The following is a 16,267-nucleotide window of genomic DNA, read 5'->3' as shown; positions in this document are numbered from 1 at the left end:
CCCAAGTGGCAAATATAAAGCAATGGTCAAGACTGTAGGATTCCAAGGTTAGGCTAGTAGTCCTTTCCGCTAGAATCCTGCTTATGGGTTCTCGCTCCCTTTTGGGGCCTCTCAGGCCTGTTCTTGCTTAACCAAATATCAATAGGCATCTTCACAGGAATATACTCCTTAAGCTTCTCTTATTTATCCCAGCAACTTGGCACACTCCTTTTGAGACAAGCGTGGGATCCGTTTACACAATCTATTTGTCACTTATTTTGGGTGCAGGTACCAGAATCACACTATTCCGAATGTCTTGGTTTCTTTGTTGCCAAACAAATGTCCTCTCATGGACTGTCCCTCTTTTGGGTATGATCCCCAGAATCACAATATAACTGCTTGGTTCACTCTCCTGCTAAGCAGATATCTTTTCATAAACGTTTTGTTTGAGTGCCCGTCCTATACTTGTAATATTCAAACCAGCTTGGTTCTCTCTCCTGCCACACCCAGTTGCTTGGTTCTCTCTCCTGCCACACCCAGTTGCTTGGTTTTCTCTCCTGCCAAGCCCAGTTGCTTGGATCTCTCTCCTGTCAAGCCCAGTTGCTTGGTTCTCTCTCCTGCCACGCCCAGTTGCTTGGTTCTTTCTCCTGCCAAGCGATTTGCTTGGTTCTCTCTCCTGTCAAGCCCAGTTGCTTGGTTCTCTCTCCTGCCAAGTGTATTTGCTTGGTTCACTCTCCTGCCAAGCCCAGTTGCTTGGTTCTTTCTCCTGTCACGTCCAGTTGCTTGATTCTCTCTCTGCCAACCAAGCCCAGTTGCTGGGTTCTCTCTCCTGCCAAGTCTAGTTGCTTGGTTTACTCTCCTGCCAAACAACAGCCCACGTGGACTATCTCATTTTGGATGGAGGTCCCATACTCGCAATATACTTCTTTGCTGTGGTTCAGTTCCTCATATACGTGCTGGTCGTCTTCTTCTTCCCAGTACATACCATAGAGTCAGATGTAATATACTTTGCATTTTCTAAGGTTTGAATCTTGTTAAATATATTAGGTGGAGTAACTTGGCAATAACAGATATTAGGCCTCATTATGAGGTTGGAGGTAGCCTTGCCGGTAAAACCGGCAAGGCTACCTCCAAACAGGCAAGAAAATCTGGCACCCGCGAATGGGCTATTACCGTGGTTATCTGGGCCCGCCGGACCTGGTAATTGCCTTTTCGCGGAGGCCAGTGCCGGTAGATTCCCATTCAGCCCTATAGGGCTGAATGGGAATGGGGATGCCTGTAGCACCGGCACGGTTCATTACCGTGCCGGTGCTACAGGCTTTCTGTGCTTGCGGGTGCCTTTCATTCCGCCAGGCCAGGCCTGGCAGAATGAAAGGCACCCACAAGCACAACTCAGAGTTTGCCAGTCCGGATACAACGGTACCAGCAAGCTTATCGGTACCGTTGTATTTAGACCGGCAACCTCGTAATGAGGCCCATTGGCTTTATCAAAAGAAGGAAGGCGAGGACTGGATATTGGAGAAGGGTTTAGGTGCACTAATGCAAGGGCATACCATGTTCTCTGAACAGGATCATCCCTAATTCCACAAGGGGCTTCCTCTCCCATGTGATCCTCCCTGATGCACCACCCCCAGGGGGACTATTAAACTGTGGACACACCACCCTCGCCCCATGGGAAAGGTCTCCCCCTAGGGGAGAAGGGACGGCATCCTCAGATTCGTCACAACATGCACCCTGATTTGGCAGCTCCCCAGCACAGGCAGAGTTCCCATGACAGGGTCTCCACTTGCTCATTTGGGCAGACAGGGACCCATAGGTATATAGTTTAATATAAGCTGCATACGCCCATAGTTCTCAATTGACAAGTCACTGCAGCCACTAAATAATTACCTCCCAAGCAAACTGTTTAATTTTGTTTTATTTTGTTCAAGTCTTGGTTACAGCCATTGTTCAACATTTATTTTATTTATTTATTTAACATTTATAGAGCGGGCCAAACCCGTGGGTATCTGGGCACTGGAAAACAGGTAATGCGCCACAGTCAACAATAGAAAACATAAGTTTGGCATATATTATATTGAACATATTTACAGACATTTGGCCTCATTAAAACTCTGGCGGTAGCAGTGCCGTTAAAAACGGCATGGTTGCCGCCGGAGTTGCATTTATTCCGGCACCCGCTAATGGACAAGAACCGGGTCATGCCGAGCTCGGCAGACCCAGTAATTGCCCATTTGTGGGTGCCAGAATCAAGGGCCTCCCGATCCCCATTCTGCCCCCATTCTGCCCCTTATTTGTGGAGTTTGGCAAGGTGTTTTCATTATCCTTCGTAAGTGGATGGGGGAGGTGTGACAACCTGCTATCAAGGCATGGGGAATGTCGGGGGTATCCCCAAAAGAAGAAGGGGGATACCATGACTCATTCAATGATGTCATGGTATCCCCCTCCCCCAGGGCTGCCTCTCCGCATGCTATCCTCCCTCATATAGTCTTCCCCATGGTCATGATGAGATAGTGGCTGCTGTTACCTGCCACATGGGTAGAGGTTGCCGCTGGGAAAGATGTGATGACACCATTGTATTCATCACAGAGCCTTGGCAGAGAATGCAGCGCTCAACATCTTTCTGGTGAGCCCTTTGTTATGAGCTTCTTTCCTGCATCTCTGTGTTCCTCAGTCTTCTGTTCCTAGAACTCTGTGTCCTGTCTGTCGTCCCTTCCCTGACACTTAAAGAAAAGAAATGGTGATTGAAATAAAGTTCTGAGCTTCTTCCAGCTCCTAGATTTCTTTTCAGCTTCCTTTCCCCAAGTTCAAGACAGTTCCACAAATGCTTGGGGTTCCCTTCCCCAAGATCAAAGCAACACAGTTCCAAAGAATAGGGTCTTGAGGTTTACGTACTCAAAACAGCACTACAGTTCATTAAGTCTCAGGTGTCCCTTCTCCAAGACTTCAGCTTTCCAATTTATACTTAGTCTCAGTTTCTCAATGTTCAAAACAACTCCAGATCCACTGGACACTCCTTCTGGATTGGATTAACAGTTCAATCAGATTACTCCTTCTTAGTTTACTTCAACAATGTCTTTGGCTTTCACAATTGAGGGTTCCCTGGTCTAGGAGCAGTTGTCATACCACACGGTCCACCCATTAAAGGTCGTGCAACCAGGAACCCTAGGCTCTCTTGCCCACACAGGTTCTTCTGTATCTGCCCCTGAGTGAATGTTCAATCTCACTTGGATTCTGCTTGTCAGCCTCTTGGTTTTGCCACAATGTGTCACATATCCTTTGCCAGGCATTGGCCTTACCACACTGTATTCATGCATGAAGTCCACTTTGTGGTGGTTGTATTCCTTCACCACCTCTCTGCCATGCTCTCTCGCAATATTCCACACTTGCTCCCTTGCCTCATACTTTGCTTTCAAAAAGACAATGGGCCTCATTACGAGTCAGGCGTTAAGGGGTTAACGGCGCCGTAAACGGCATTGACCCTTAACGCCTGATTCCGAGGTCCCTTTGCGCCAAGGTGAGTTTAACGCCTGCTTTTTGCAGGCGTTAAAATCCATAACGCTAAGGGACCATGGTGCTAATTACGCCACCGTATGGGGCAAAAATGGGAATGGGGAAAGGTAAATGGGAAATGGGGATTTACCGCCCCACTCACCTTGGAATGGGGCATAAAGGGAATGGGGAAGGCGCTAATTACGGCACCATAAATTATGGTGCCGTAATTAGCTCCAAAGTCCCTTTGCGGGTTGGATAGAAGCAGGCGTTAAACACCAACCCGCAAAGGGACACTTGTAATCAGGCGTTAAGGGTTAACGCGCCGACGGCACCGTTAAACCCTTAACGCCTGAGTTGTAACGAGGGCCAATATCTGAATTTCATATTCATTTGTCATCAGCTCATAGCTTTGCTCATAAAGGTTTCATTCAGTTCGGTTTTCAATATTGGTGATAATTTGCTTTGCCGTGGCTTCTTGTTTGTTTCATTATGCACATGGTGTTTTATTCATTGAACATTCGTCTCGCTTCTCCACAGCCCCCAGGAGCGCTGCAGTTTGAGTGACTTTCCCCCTTCACTCACCGGTCCCTGGCGTTCCCTCCAGGCAGCTGTGCTGTTCAGTTTCGGCTACGCCTACTGGCTTTCCTTCAATCGCGAGCCCCACTTGCACTCTGCATTCCCTTCAGCTCCAGCTGGCAGCTCTGCTTCCTCTACGCCGACTCTGGTGGCTACTTTGCTTCCTTTTCCTTGCTTGCAGCTCTGGCTGCGTAACTCCGACCACGCAGGCCCCCACACCTGTGGTTTTCTTGCAGCCCACCTGGCCCTGGGCTGCACAGTTCCTTGGGGTCGTCCGCCAGCAACCTGGCTCTCCTGCAGGATCCACCATGGCTGCCTTCTCGCATACAGGATTCCCTGCTGGTCTGTCTTCTGCTGGTCTTCTCCCTTCTGATACAACTGCAACCATTTGACAGGTTCCCAATTGTAATTGCCTGGCTGCAATTAGAGAAGAACTTGAGACATGACTGACCTTTAAAATACTCTGCATACCTCGTCCTCATCTCAGTACTAGAGTGGTGAAATGTGTTACTAGTGTTTACTTATCCTAGTCGCCTCTTCCTCATTCCAGTACTGTAGTAGGTTGGATGAGGGAAAATGAGAGGAGATGTTTTATGGTAGCCCATAAAGGCCAGGGTGAGGGTTAGGAGGATGGCATGTCTCACCTGTGGCTACCCGCTTCCCAATCCCCAATGACCCTCCACCATGGTGATCCTCCCTCACTTCTCCACCCCGAGGGTCTGGATCAAAAAGCGAAGGCCTTTCCCTGGCCACCTGAGAAGAGGATCCAGGGGGATTAGTTGTGAGGATACCCTCAGGTTTCCCACAGGACCCATTTTCCCTCCCCCAGTACTGTCCATTCCCCTGCTGTTCACTCTCCTTGCTCAGGCTGTGTCTGAATATTCCTTGCCCCCACTGTTGTGAAAGGGTCCTTTTCACAGTTGACCAGAAGTCGCCAGTACAAAAGGAAAGCTTCTTTTATTGTTTCAGTACAGCATAAGTAAGCCCCAAAAGGTTACACAGGGCACAGGACTCCAGAACATAGGGAACATCCTGCAACACACCCTCTCTCCCAGCCAGCCTCTCTCCTACTGTCACCCAAGGAATGTTCAGAAGCAGAAAGCACTCACACCACATTCCACTCTCAGAACTCTCATAACATCACATTCATGCAAGCCAGACAAGGGAGGAAAAAAGTTCATAATACCTCGGCACATCCTCTCTCACAGCCAATCTCTCTCCAACTGGCATCCATAGAATTCTCAGCAGTTAGCATTCACACCACATTCCCCTCTCAGAACTCTTACAACATCAAATTCATGCAAAGCAGACAAGGGAGGAAGAAAGGACATTATACCTCTAGCACACCCTCTCTCACAGCCAGCCTCTCCTCACTGTCACCCATGGAACATCCAGCAGTTAGCACTCACACCACATTCCACTCTCCAAACTCGCACATCACATTCATGCAAAGCAGACAAGGGTTGAAGAAAGTACATTATACCTCTAGCACACTCTCTCTCACAGCCAGCCTCTCCCCACTGTCACCCATGGAACATCCAGCAGGTAGCACTCACACCACATTCCACCCTCAGAACTCGCACGACATCACATTCATGCAAAGCACACAAGGGTTGAAGAAAGTACATTATACCTCCGGCACACCCTCTCGCACAGCCAGCCTCTCTCCAGCTGCAATCCATAGAATACTCAGCAGGCAGCACTCACACCACATTCCACTCTCAGAAATCTTGTGACATCACATTCATGCAAGGCAGACAAGGCAGGAAGAAACTACATTATAACAACCACTTTCAACATAAAGGCGGTAGAGCCATCCATGTGCTTTCTGCCCCAGGAACAAACTTACTTAATGCAGGGATCGAAGTTAAGATTGCATAAGCAGGAGCTAATATCAGCTCCTGGGTATCCAGCATTAACCAGTGACCAGGAGCTAGGAGCAGCTCCTTGGTATCCAGCATTAACCAGTGACCAGGAGTTACCACTGGGCAACAAGGTCCGAGTACAGGGGGCGTTCCGCAAACCTAATTTCCACATAAGAACATTTTGTCCATTATTTATAACCCCTTACGCTTTTTATGTCACACAGATGTATCTTAATGCCTATTCATACACTGCCCCAAATGCACAGAGCTAAAGTTACCTAGGTATGTTTGTTTGGCATCAGTTGGCCCGAGGAGCCAAAGTAGCTCCTGGTAGCTGCTGGGTTCAGGTTCTTCTTGGCTACAGGGAGGAGCTAAATTGCTCCCAGCTCCCCTCAATTTCCAACCCTGCCTAATGTCTCCATAACATTGACAACCACTTGACCGTCCGTCGTTCTCTGAAAATGCACCTCTTCTCCCTTGCCCGCCCCTCTTCGCCTTCAGAAGAATCTGAGGCACGATACCACTGGTGGTCGTGCCGTGCCCTCTACATATCCTTATTACCCATTAACGTATGGGATGTGGGGGTAGTGAGCAGGGGTTGCAAAGAAATGGGGGGTATGGGGTTCACCATCCACGTAGGGAAAAGTCAGGAATCTGCAGTCAGGAAATTCCAGGTCGGAAAAGTGGGGAGGAGGGCGAGTCTGTTCCCCCGCATAGGCCTATTAAAAACATTGCAAGCAATAGGATAAGGAATGGACTTAAACGGCTGTGAGTCTGCAAGGGACACTCTACAGAGAAAATGCTGCCCTCCATGCTATGCCAGGCTCCCTCCCAGAAGAGTTATGGGGGCAGAGAGGGAGGACACCACACTACAACATGACTTCTAGATGTGTAGATCAACATTCCCAATTTCCTTGTAAAGCTCATGGAGAAGGATCCATCGATAATTCCAATAACTTTTCCTATGAGAATTCCTAGTGGCTGGAAAAGCTGGTCCCTTTCTAGCAATAGCCCAGGAATAGCTGCTGAATCAGGGCTGGTTCTGTTCCAGGGGGATTAGGATGTTGTGTAGCCTATCAACACCTCTGGTGGTAAAGTCGTATGGTCAGGTCAGGCCATTACTTGAAGCTTTAAGCGCTTTACCGTTTCATAACCTCATACCTGCTCTCACGTGGAAGGTTCTAAGCCTCCCTCTCGAACCCTGGGGCCCTGGGGGGAAGGGGAGGCTTTGGTTGGGCAGCTCGGCTGCCATTTATTTATTAAGAGTCTGCCCAGTGACCCTTGCTTTTAAACATCCCTCCCACATAAGACCAGTGAGGCAAGTACTTCTTTGCTCATTGCTGGCCAAGCCCCCTGACAGGTCCTAGCTTTGGGGGTCTCTCTGCCAAGAGGCCTTTTTTGAGGTAAAACAGAAAACAATAAAAAGATAAAAAGGTTGAAGGGAGGCTTACAGACGATGGAATTCTTACACTCTTTTTGTGCTATAAAAGCGCCCCGTTATTAACACATCACCGTGTAACTTGCTGCCTCTGATTAAGGAAGTGCATTGTTTAATATCTATTTTTTTGACTTTGTGTTTTGTAGGACCAGGCCAGGAGAAGTCCTTCCGCTTAATCCAGCCAATGCTGACTACCCCGTCTCAGCAACTCCTCGGTATAGCACCTTTCATTAACTCATACAAGAGTGCAGTCATGTGCTTGGGACTTAAGAAGGGCTGGGGGTGGCGGTGGGGTTGAGTATTTCTTTTACATTTATTTCATTGTTGTTTTGTAAAGTCCAAAATCACAAACAAGCCATTCCCAGCGTATAAGTCACCCATCCCAACACGTCGTGGAGCGAAACGGCTGCATTGTTGCGGCGACCCTGTTTGACCCATATTTGGCAGACATGCATTTGCACTTTTTGAATTTGGCTACGTGTCCAGTGAAAGTTGGGTCGGCATCTGTTGGCTGTTGTTAATAGATCATACTCCTAGAGCAGGGTTCTGCAACCTTTGGCTCTCCAGATGTTCTGGACTACAACTCGCATCAGCCCCACCCAGCAAAATCAATGCTTCAAGATCAGTGGAGTTGTAGTCCAAAACATCTGGAGAGCCACAGGTTGCAGACTCCTGTCCCAGAGGATTGCAGAATATGTTAAATGCGTTGGCAGATTACACCAAAACAAATGGCATGAAAGTAAATATTGCCAAATGTAAGACAATGGTCTTTTCGGTAAAAGGATCCCTCAAACAAATTGTGTGGTCCTTTCGAAAATATCAGACTTAAGCAGGTCAAAGAATACAAATATTTGGGCGTGCTCACAGACGATAAACTAAAATGGGGTAAGCATTGGATAGCAACTAAAGAGAAATGTATGAAATCTCTGTACGCAATTAGTGTGTTTATTGGCAAAAATGTTGGTGTCTCTGCACATGTTATCCTGATGTTGTATGCAGAATAAATTGGCCCGGTGCTATTGTATGGAATTGAGATCTGGGGTCAAAACTACTTTGCTGCATTTAAAATGTTTGAAGCCCTGATTCTTCGTAAATTGTTAAGGATGCCCCAGAATGTACCAGTAGAATTTATATCCTTAGAGTTTGAACTGAAAGGCATTGTGATTGAGCATATGCAGAAGATAGATAGTAATGTGCTTCCATGGTCAACAATACTATTATTGTAAGATATATGCAAGCATACTTGAGGATTAGTCATTGTATTACTATGGCAACTAGAGTTAAATCATCTTTTCATATAACAAGAGGTCTGCAGGTTATGAGTGTGCTTCCCTACTTAACCAACACTACCAGTTCAAAGACTGGCTGAAAAAGAAATTGGCGGTATACAGCCAGGAGTGTCATCTTGTTGAGTTGGCCACAAAGCGTCATAGTGGACGGTATTGCCAATATCGGATGGAACGCACTTCGCTGCCTCATTCCATCATGGCATATCCCAAACCACAGATCTTTAGATGCTACCTAATGTTGAAGTGTTATTATTGTGAAGCACCAGAGATAAAAGGTGCGAGACTGGGGTTTAGAGGAACAGAAAGAATGTGTCGCTTATGTGGATGCTCTGAGTTGGAATCGTTGTGTTGCGATGGTTTAACTTTGAATTTATACCATCTTCTTAAAACCTTTAATAATCTCTTCGACCCTAGCAATAGATCACTGATATGGTGTAAATTTATGCAAGGTGACGGCATAAATTTAACCTTCTTTATGGTCATATTCTATCAAAAAATCATTGACATTTTAAATTGTCTAAACTAAAATGTTTTTATTTAACGACTTTGAAACTGTATTTTATATTTCGCTGTAAATATATGTATGGTGTTAGTCTAACCACGGTTAAACTTTTATGGATTTTGTAATTGGATTTATGTACTGTCTAAGGGTACGGCTAAAAGTATATTATGAACAAAAAAAAAAAATTAACGCATAAAAGAATAAAAGAGTGCAGTGATATGCTTGGGACTTACGAACGACTGCGGGTGGGGGTGGAGTTGACTATTTGTTGTACATTTGTTTCATTGTTGTTTTGTAAAGTCCAACATCAAATCAATCCATTTCCAGTTTATAAATCACTACCATCGCTAAAATGATACAGCATTTCACTCCTAGGGTTCCCAAGGAGCACCATGATTTAGAAGTGGTTCAGGTCCTCTAGCTGCAGAGTTTGGAATTTCCTGGATGTGTGGCTGATGGGCAAGTAACAGGTGCTGCACCTAGTAGGTGGGTGCAATGAGTCCTTCATGTCAGAGCTTGGAACCATCAGCCAAGTTCATGACTGTCTCTGCGACCTGAAGACTTGGATATCCACCCATTGCCTTCCACTGTATACACCAAGAACCCCAAATGCAGACTATAGTTGCAGTGTGCCTGATATCCCTGCCTTTTCTTCTGACATACTGGCAACAGGCTAATGTACCCCCTGGCCCCACTGGGCCCCGTAGTGCGGCTTGTTAGGGGAGTTTTCCTAACCGTCACTTGGAGGTAAGACTCCATAAAACTATCCCTTGGTATACAGGCCCCAACTCTTACCAGAAGTCTGTAGTACCCAAGGTTTGGTAGAAAGGCAGAGAAGCCAGGCTTATTTTAGGAAGAGGATGTGATCTGTAGGTAAGTACAATGAACTTAGTAAATACATGGACCCAAGTAAACTCTCACACACTTGTAGTTATAGTAAAATCTACATTTATTTTCCATACACAAGTCAAAGTTATATTCAGGTAGTTAATTACTATTTAAAGTAATCAATACAATAGAAAACATCAACAATAGCTCAGGCGAGTAAACCAATAGTCACTCAGAAAATGTTCTGTTGTAGGAATACAAAGGCTTATTTAGCACCAGCAATAGAAGTTCAGTACTTCCATAGGCTTAGAATACTTTTGAATGGCCGCAGGGCTCGAGCAGTCCATCCCTAACTAGTTGTGAGTTCTGCAGAGTCAGTGTGGAGACAATGTAGAGCAGGCACAGCAACAGAGAAGGCAAAGTCCCAGATTATCAGTCAGTAGAATGCTTTTGTTGGTCAAAATATTTTCAGGGGCCTTGGAAAGTACTCCATATAGGCACACAAGCATTAGGCCTAGGCAAATGGTATGGGTGAACACCCAAACACCGGATCCAGCACTCCAGCAACACAGGAACGACAAAATGACTTGGGGTACATTTTAAGTAAGGCAGCTGGTGTCCTAGCCGGGGGGACACCCCCATGCCCAGCACACCACTATACTCAGAAATCAGTCAGGATGTATGCAAACGTTTATGTCATTCACAAAATAGTTACATTTAATGTAGTAACATCCAAATGAGTGACCAGTTTAAACATTTTTTAAACAACACAATCTATAATATGAGAAAGAAGATCTCTACGCATTTCAGGATGAATCCCTTCCCCCGGAGCAATCAATTCAAGTATCTGTCAAATAATTAAAACATAATAGTAATTGGTTATACGCGAGGTATTAATGTTTTATAATTATGATAATGTACAAATGAGAACAATAAATTAAATTACAATAGGATTTACCTGTACAAAAATACAGTGAAACTACTGCTAGTGAACCTCCTGTTTGTCAGTCCTAGAGAGAGAAATTAAAGTAAACTCTGAGGGCCTTATTACAAGTCCGGTGGTAACCCTGCCGGTGCTACCAGCAGGTTGCAGCCGGACTTGAAATATTTACCCGCATCCGGCTTGCCGGAAACACCAGGGGATTATGACCCCGGTGTTCCGGGAAGCCAGGTGCCGGTAAATTGTTAATCCCCATTCCCATTGAGTCCTATAGGACTCAATGGGAATGGGCATCACGGAAGCACCGGCATCATTAATAATGGTGCTGGTTCTTCCGTGAAAATCTCGGGCGGGTGCCATTCCGCCTGCCAGGTCTGACCATGGCGGGCGGGACGGTGCCTGCCCGCAGAGTCGGACTATGCCGATCCGGTAACAACAGTGCCGGTAGGCTACCGGCACTGCTGTTACCGGACCGGCATGGTCATAATGAGGCCCTAAGACCCATTCATGATCATTCCAATAATGTATCAAATAGAGGTAATGAAATAATTAAAATTATTAACATACCTCCACGAGAGGGGAGGACCGTAAGTTCTACCCTGAGCCCCACTGTACTGTAGGAGTATTGAAGAAGATGCAGCTGGATTCTCGCCTATGCAGCAGCGGTGGACCCGTTCTCCTGTTCCTTGGTCGTGGTGACGAAAGGAGGGACTCTGGAAGGGATGTTGCAGCAGCAGTCGCGAGAAAGGACCCTCAGCAAGGAATTCTTCAGACTCCCACGTCGGCCTGCAGTTTTGGCACCTTTTTACAAGCTCAGAGGATGAATGTTTACTGCCTGGTCAATCCTCCTCAGTTCTTCGGTCCTACCCTCTGGTGAGGGAAATTTGAGGAGGGGGTCTTGTTTCTGGAGGTCCAACTGGAACCACCAAAGTCTGGGAGGATTCGTTCACGGGAAGTGTGAGAAACCTGAGCGTATTCTCACTCCTACTTCCCTGGGATGCTCTGCGCAGGTGGCCAGGGAAAGGTCATCGCTCTTGGATCCAGACCCTGGGGGTGGAGAAGCGAGGGAGGATCACCAGAGTGGAGGATTATTGGGGATTGGGAGTGAGATGTACTCAGGCGAGTCGCGGTATTCCACATTCCCCTTCCAGGAAGAACCCTCTATTCAAAGGGCAGTTATGATATATTGTTATTCTTATCCCACTAACCAAGATAAGGATAGGAGATACCACCAGTCCAGATGTAGCAGAAAGAGGGCAAAAGGGGTTAAACGTAAGATGACATCGTATACCCCTTTTCTTATGGATAACCAACCGAACCTTCCTGCAACCTTTATGGGTTATTATAAGCCAGCACCCCTCATTTTTTCCCATGTGACACTTGACAGTACTAAGACGAAGAAGAGACAATTAAGAGTGATGAAGATTACACTGTTTCACCACTCTAGTAGTGGGACGAGGAAGATGCCTGCTAAGAGCTGTGAGGGTCAGGAATTTCCGTTTTAATTATAGTGAGGCAGGACTAATCAAAAATCCACACCTGCAGCCTGTCAAGGGGCTGCAGATCTATAAAGGGCCACCAGCCCAGCATGGAAGAGAGCAGCAGCAGGGAGACCTGTGTGTGGCAAAACAGCAGGAGACCCTTGTGAGGAGGCAGCCATGGTGGGGCCGGAGAAGGAGCCAGGACGCCGGCCGTTATCCCAGAGGACTTGTAGGACCTAATACGAGTGGGCTGTGTAATTCCCACAAGTCAGGGAGCCTCCATAACCCAAAGCGAGCAGCAAGAGCTGCTAAGGAGCCTGGGGCAAAGAGGACACTCCCCGCATCCAGTAAGAAGCATTGGAGGTGCTGGTGTGTGCAAGGAAACACACAGCAAGCGAGCAGGGTTCGTGTTGGCGGATTTCACGGCTTCAGGAACTGAGATGAAGTCGCTGGAACCACCGGGAAGATACACAGGAGGCCTGTCTCACTTTCACTATTAAATTCCTCCTCTTCGCTTGTGGTCTTATTCTTGCGGTCGGAACAGCGAACCTCATAGAGAAATGGCCGATTCCTATAAGAAGCCAGTCTGCCTGTCTGTAAAAGGTCGGAATGAGTGAACTACCCCTCCCCCCATCCCCAGGACAAGTCAAAATTAGGGAAAAAACCCAAGTCGGCACAAAAAATGCCAGGGTCCAGCAGTAGTAGTGAAGAATAAAGAATGTCCAAAAATCCAAGGAGCAATATCCAGACAAATGTAGAATACAAGTAGCAGCGGTCCAAAAGCCCAGGAGAGAAGAAAAAGGGCAATAGAACTGCACTGAGGGACGCAGGAAGAGCGAGAACAGGAACAGAGCGCTCTGCGGTAGCAAACAGAGGAGAGGGAAGCAGAGAGCGAACAAGCAGGGCAGGGATACAGGACAGGAAATGAAAACAAGCGTCTTACCCCAAAGGTAGGAAGAGGGTTGTAACGCACAGCGGTGCAATCAAAGGGAACTGAAATTCAGAAAGGGAATCGCCATCTTGGAAAAGACTAGAACAGAGCTCTAGGTCGGAAGAAAAACCTAATGGCACGTTAATGGTGGAATCCCCACACATGCCCCCGCCTATACCTGGACTTACCAGGTTTTCCAGGGTGTAGACGATGGATGCATCCAAGTAATAAGGGGGCATTGATATGCGAGCAAGGTTCCCATGAATTCTCAGAGGTAGGGAAGCCCTTCCATTGCACCAGATACTCTAGGGAACCCTTATGGTATCTAGAGTCACTCATTTTGGAGTCTTTATACTCTTCTGTTTCCACAGAAGGCTGGTCACCCTCTGGGGCCCTCTTTCTTTGATATACGCCTGGAACATATGTCCATAGTAAAGAGGAGTGAAATACTGGATGTATCCTGCGAAGCGGTTCGGGTAGGTCCATTCTGAAGGCTACGGGATTGATCTTGCCAGTAATCTGAAATGGACCTATGTATCTGGGAGATAGCGTGGAAGGTCGGCCCAACAAGGCAGACACTTGGTAGAGAGCCATACCTGTGTTCCAACCTCCCAGCCTGGAACATCGCTTCTATGTTTATCAGATTGTATCGTATTCCTCTACTTGCTCTTTTCCAGTTATTCATACGGCAACTTGTGTACTCCAGATATTTCTTCTAAGGGGGCATAAACTGCTGGCAAGCGAGAGCAAGGGAACGTTTCTCCTGGCAGAGATCTGCGATGAAGTTCATAGGAACAAAAGAAAGGGCTCATCTTGGTGGCTGTATGGATCGTGCTGTTGTATGAATATTCAGCTGTTGGTAAGAGTTCCACCCAGTTGTCTTGTGTAGAACTGGTAAAACAGCAAAGATACTGCTCCATGGTATGGTTGAGTCTCGCAGTTTGACCATTGGTTTGGGTGATACCCTGATGACATGGCCCGTTCAGTTCCCAGAAGGTTACATAGCATCTTCCAAAAAAGAGAGGTGTACAGAGAACCGCGATCCGACACTATGGTCAAAGGGAGCCCATGCAATCAGAATATGGCCCAAAAGAAAACTTTAGCCATCTCCGAACAGAAGGCAAACCTGGTAAGGGGGTGAAATGAGTCATTTTACTAAAGGAGTCTATGGTCACCATAATAGCGGTACACCCCTGAGAAGGTGGCAGGTCAACCACAAAGTCGATGGGGAGGTGGTTCCAAGGTCGCTTGGGAGTTGGGCCCCATTCCAATAAACCCACAGGCTTTGCTGTCCTGTACTTTCCTTGCACACACAACAGGAATGTGGAGACGTAGGTCTTGACATCCTGTCTTACTGTAGGCCACCAGAAATTGATATTGCTATTTTATTTGTATCGCGCTCATACACAAGTGCAAGAGAGGGGAACAACGGAGAACAAAAACAAAGATCTGTTAGGAAAACCCCTAGAAGTCTTTGGAAACACTGGAAGATTCACCATCCTCGGCGCACTCAGTGGAATTCAAGATGGCGCCTGTTGGATCAGGTTTCCACTTTCTAACAGTGCAGGTCTAGTTCACGCACTCAGAGAATCAGCGTGATCACTCCTACTTATACTCTGAATCACTATGACTCTCTGCGTTGCTACTCGTTCCCTTGTATGCATTTCTCCCTGTCCTTGGACCCCTGAACCTTGGTTCTGTGCTCTCCTGCAGTCCTTTCGCTCGAATTTCCTTTCCCTTCCCACAGCTCGGCGTCTGCCGCCTCTGGCCGCTCGCGGCTCTTTTCGCCGCTCGGCTTTTGCCGTGCTAGCTGCTCGCTGCTCTTTTCCTCCGCTCGGCGTCTGCCAACCCTGGCCGCTCGCGGCTTCTTTTCTCCACACGGCTTGCCGTGCTAGCTGCTCGTAGCTCTTTTTCCTCCGCTCCGGCGTCTGCCACTACTGTGCTCGCAGCTTCTATCCTCCGCTCGGCTTCTGTCTTGCAAGCCTCTCTCTGCTCCTTTCCTCCTTCCGCCGTCGGCCTCACTTACCCACGGCTCCTCTCCTCCTTCTGTCACTTTGAACCTTTCTCCTCTTCTACCTCTGGAGTCTCGTCTCCCGGGTGTCAGTTCACTTCTCCTGGCATTGTTTAGTGCCTCCTCAGCAACTTACCTTGGATTACTCGTATTCCGCATCCAGTCTCCTAACTGAACAGCAAGCTTACTACTGTCTACTTTCTTCATTGATCCTGTGGACTACCATTCTACACAGTCGGAACCTGTCTGATTCTGGGTTTTGTTCCCCACGAGGGTTTCCCAGGGGGTGGCCCCCTGGGTGCACAGAGTACTACTCACGGTCTCTGGACTCCCGGGGGGACGCCTCTCTCCTCTACAGATCTTCCGATGAAAACCGAAGATTCGTGAGTACCATTCCTGGCATAAGAAAAGGTGTGGTGTTGAAAGAGATTGTAAGAGTTAGCAACGCCTAAAGAAACCATGGAGCAACAGATACAGTAACTCGTAGCAGCTGTACAAAATCTCAATACCGAAATGCAAACCCTGCGCAACGTAAACACCATGCTTTGCCAAGTAGTACATTCAAGAATTGAACTGCCTCCAGGACCCCTCCCTATGGGGAAATATGACGGCAATCCCAAAAAGCTAAAAGAATTCATTGACTCTTGTACGGTACAATTTACATTGAAACCGGCCGTTTTTCCTAACAACCGATCCAAGGTTAGCTTCATGATATCCAACCTATCAGGGAGTGCACTGGCTTGGGCTACACCCCTGGTGACCACTAATAATCAACTCTTAGACTCTCTAGCCGGCTTCTCCAATAGCCTACAGGCCATGTTTGGACGCAGATAATTAGTGGTCACTGCACAAGAAAACCTCTTAGACCTGAAACAAGGAACAATGGAAATTCTGGCGTACATCACACAGTTCAAGCAACTGGCACATGAAAC

The 16,267-nt window shown here is 47.2% G+C and overlaps 1 protein-coding gene across 1 annotated transcript in view; it reads left to right on the top strand.

Moving 5' to 3' along the window:
• Positions 1-16,267, top strand: part of C5PHXorf65 (chromosome 5p CXorf65 homolog) — a 310,330-nt gene that overhangs the window by 77,058 nt on the left and 217,005 nt on the right. Inside the window, exon 4 of the mRNA XM_069612252.1 lies at positions 7,500-7,568. Within this exon, the coding sequence (XP_069468353.1) occupies positions 7,500-7,568 (69 nt within the window). The remainder of the gene's footprint in view (positions 1-7,499; positions 7,569-16,267) is intronic.

This window comes from Ambystoma mexicanum, chromosome 5p (genome assembly GCF_040938575.1).
Source record: "Ambystoma mexicanum isolate Mex_15411 chromosome 5p, UKY_AmexF1_1, whole genome shotgun sequence".
Classification (NCBI taxonomy): domain Eukaryota; kingdom Metazoa; phylum Chordata; class Amphibia; order Caudata; family Ambystomatidae; genus Ambystoma; species Ambystoma mexicanum.
The sequence above is the reverse complement of the archived record's forward strand: the minus strand, read 5'-3'. Positions and strand labels throughout refer to the sequence as shown.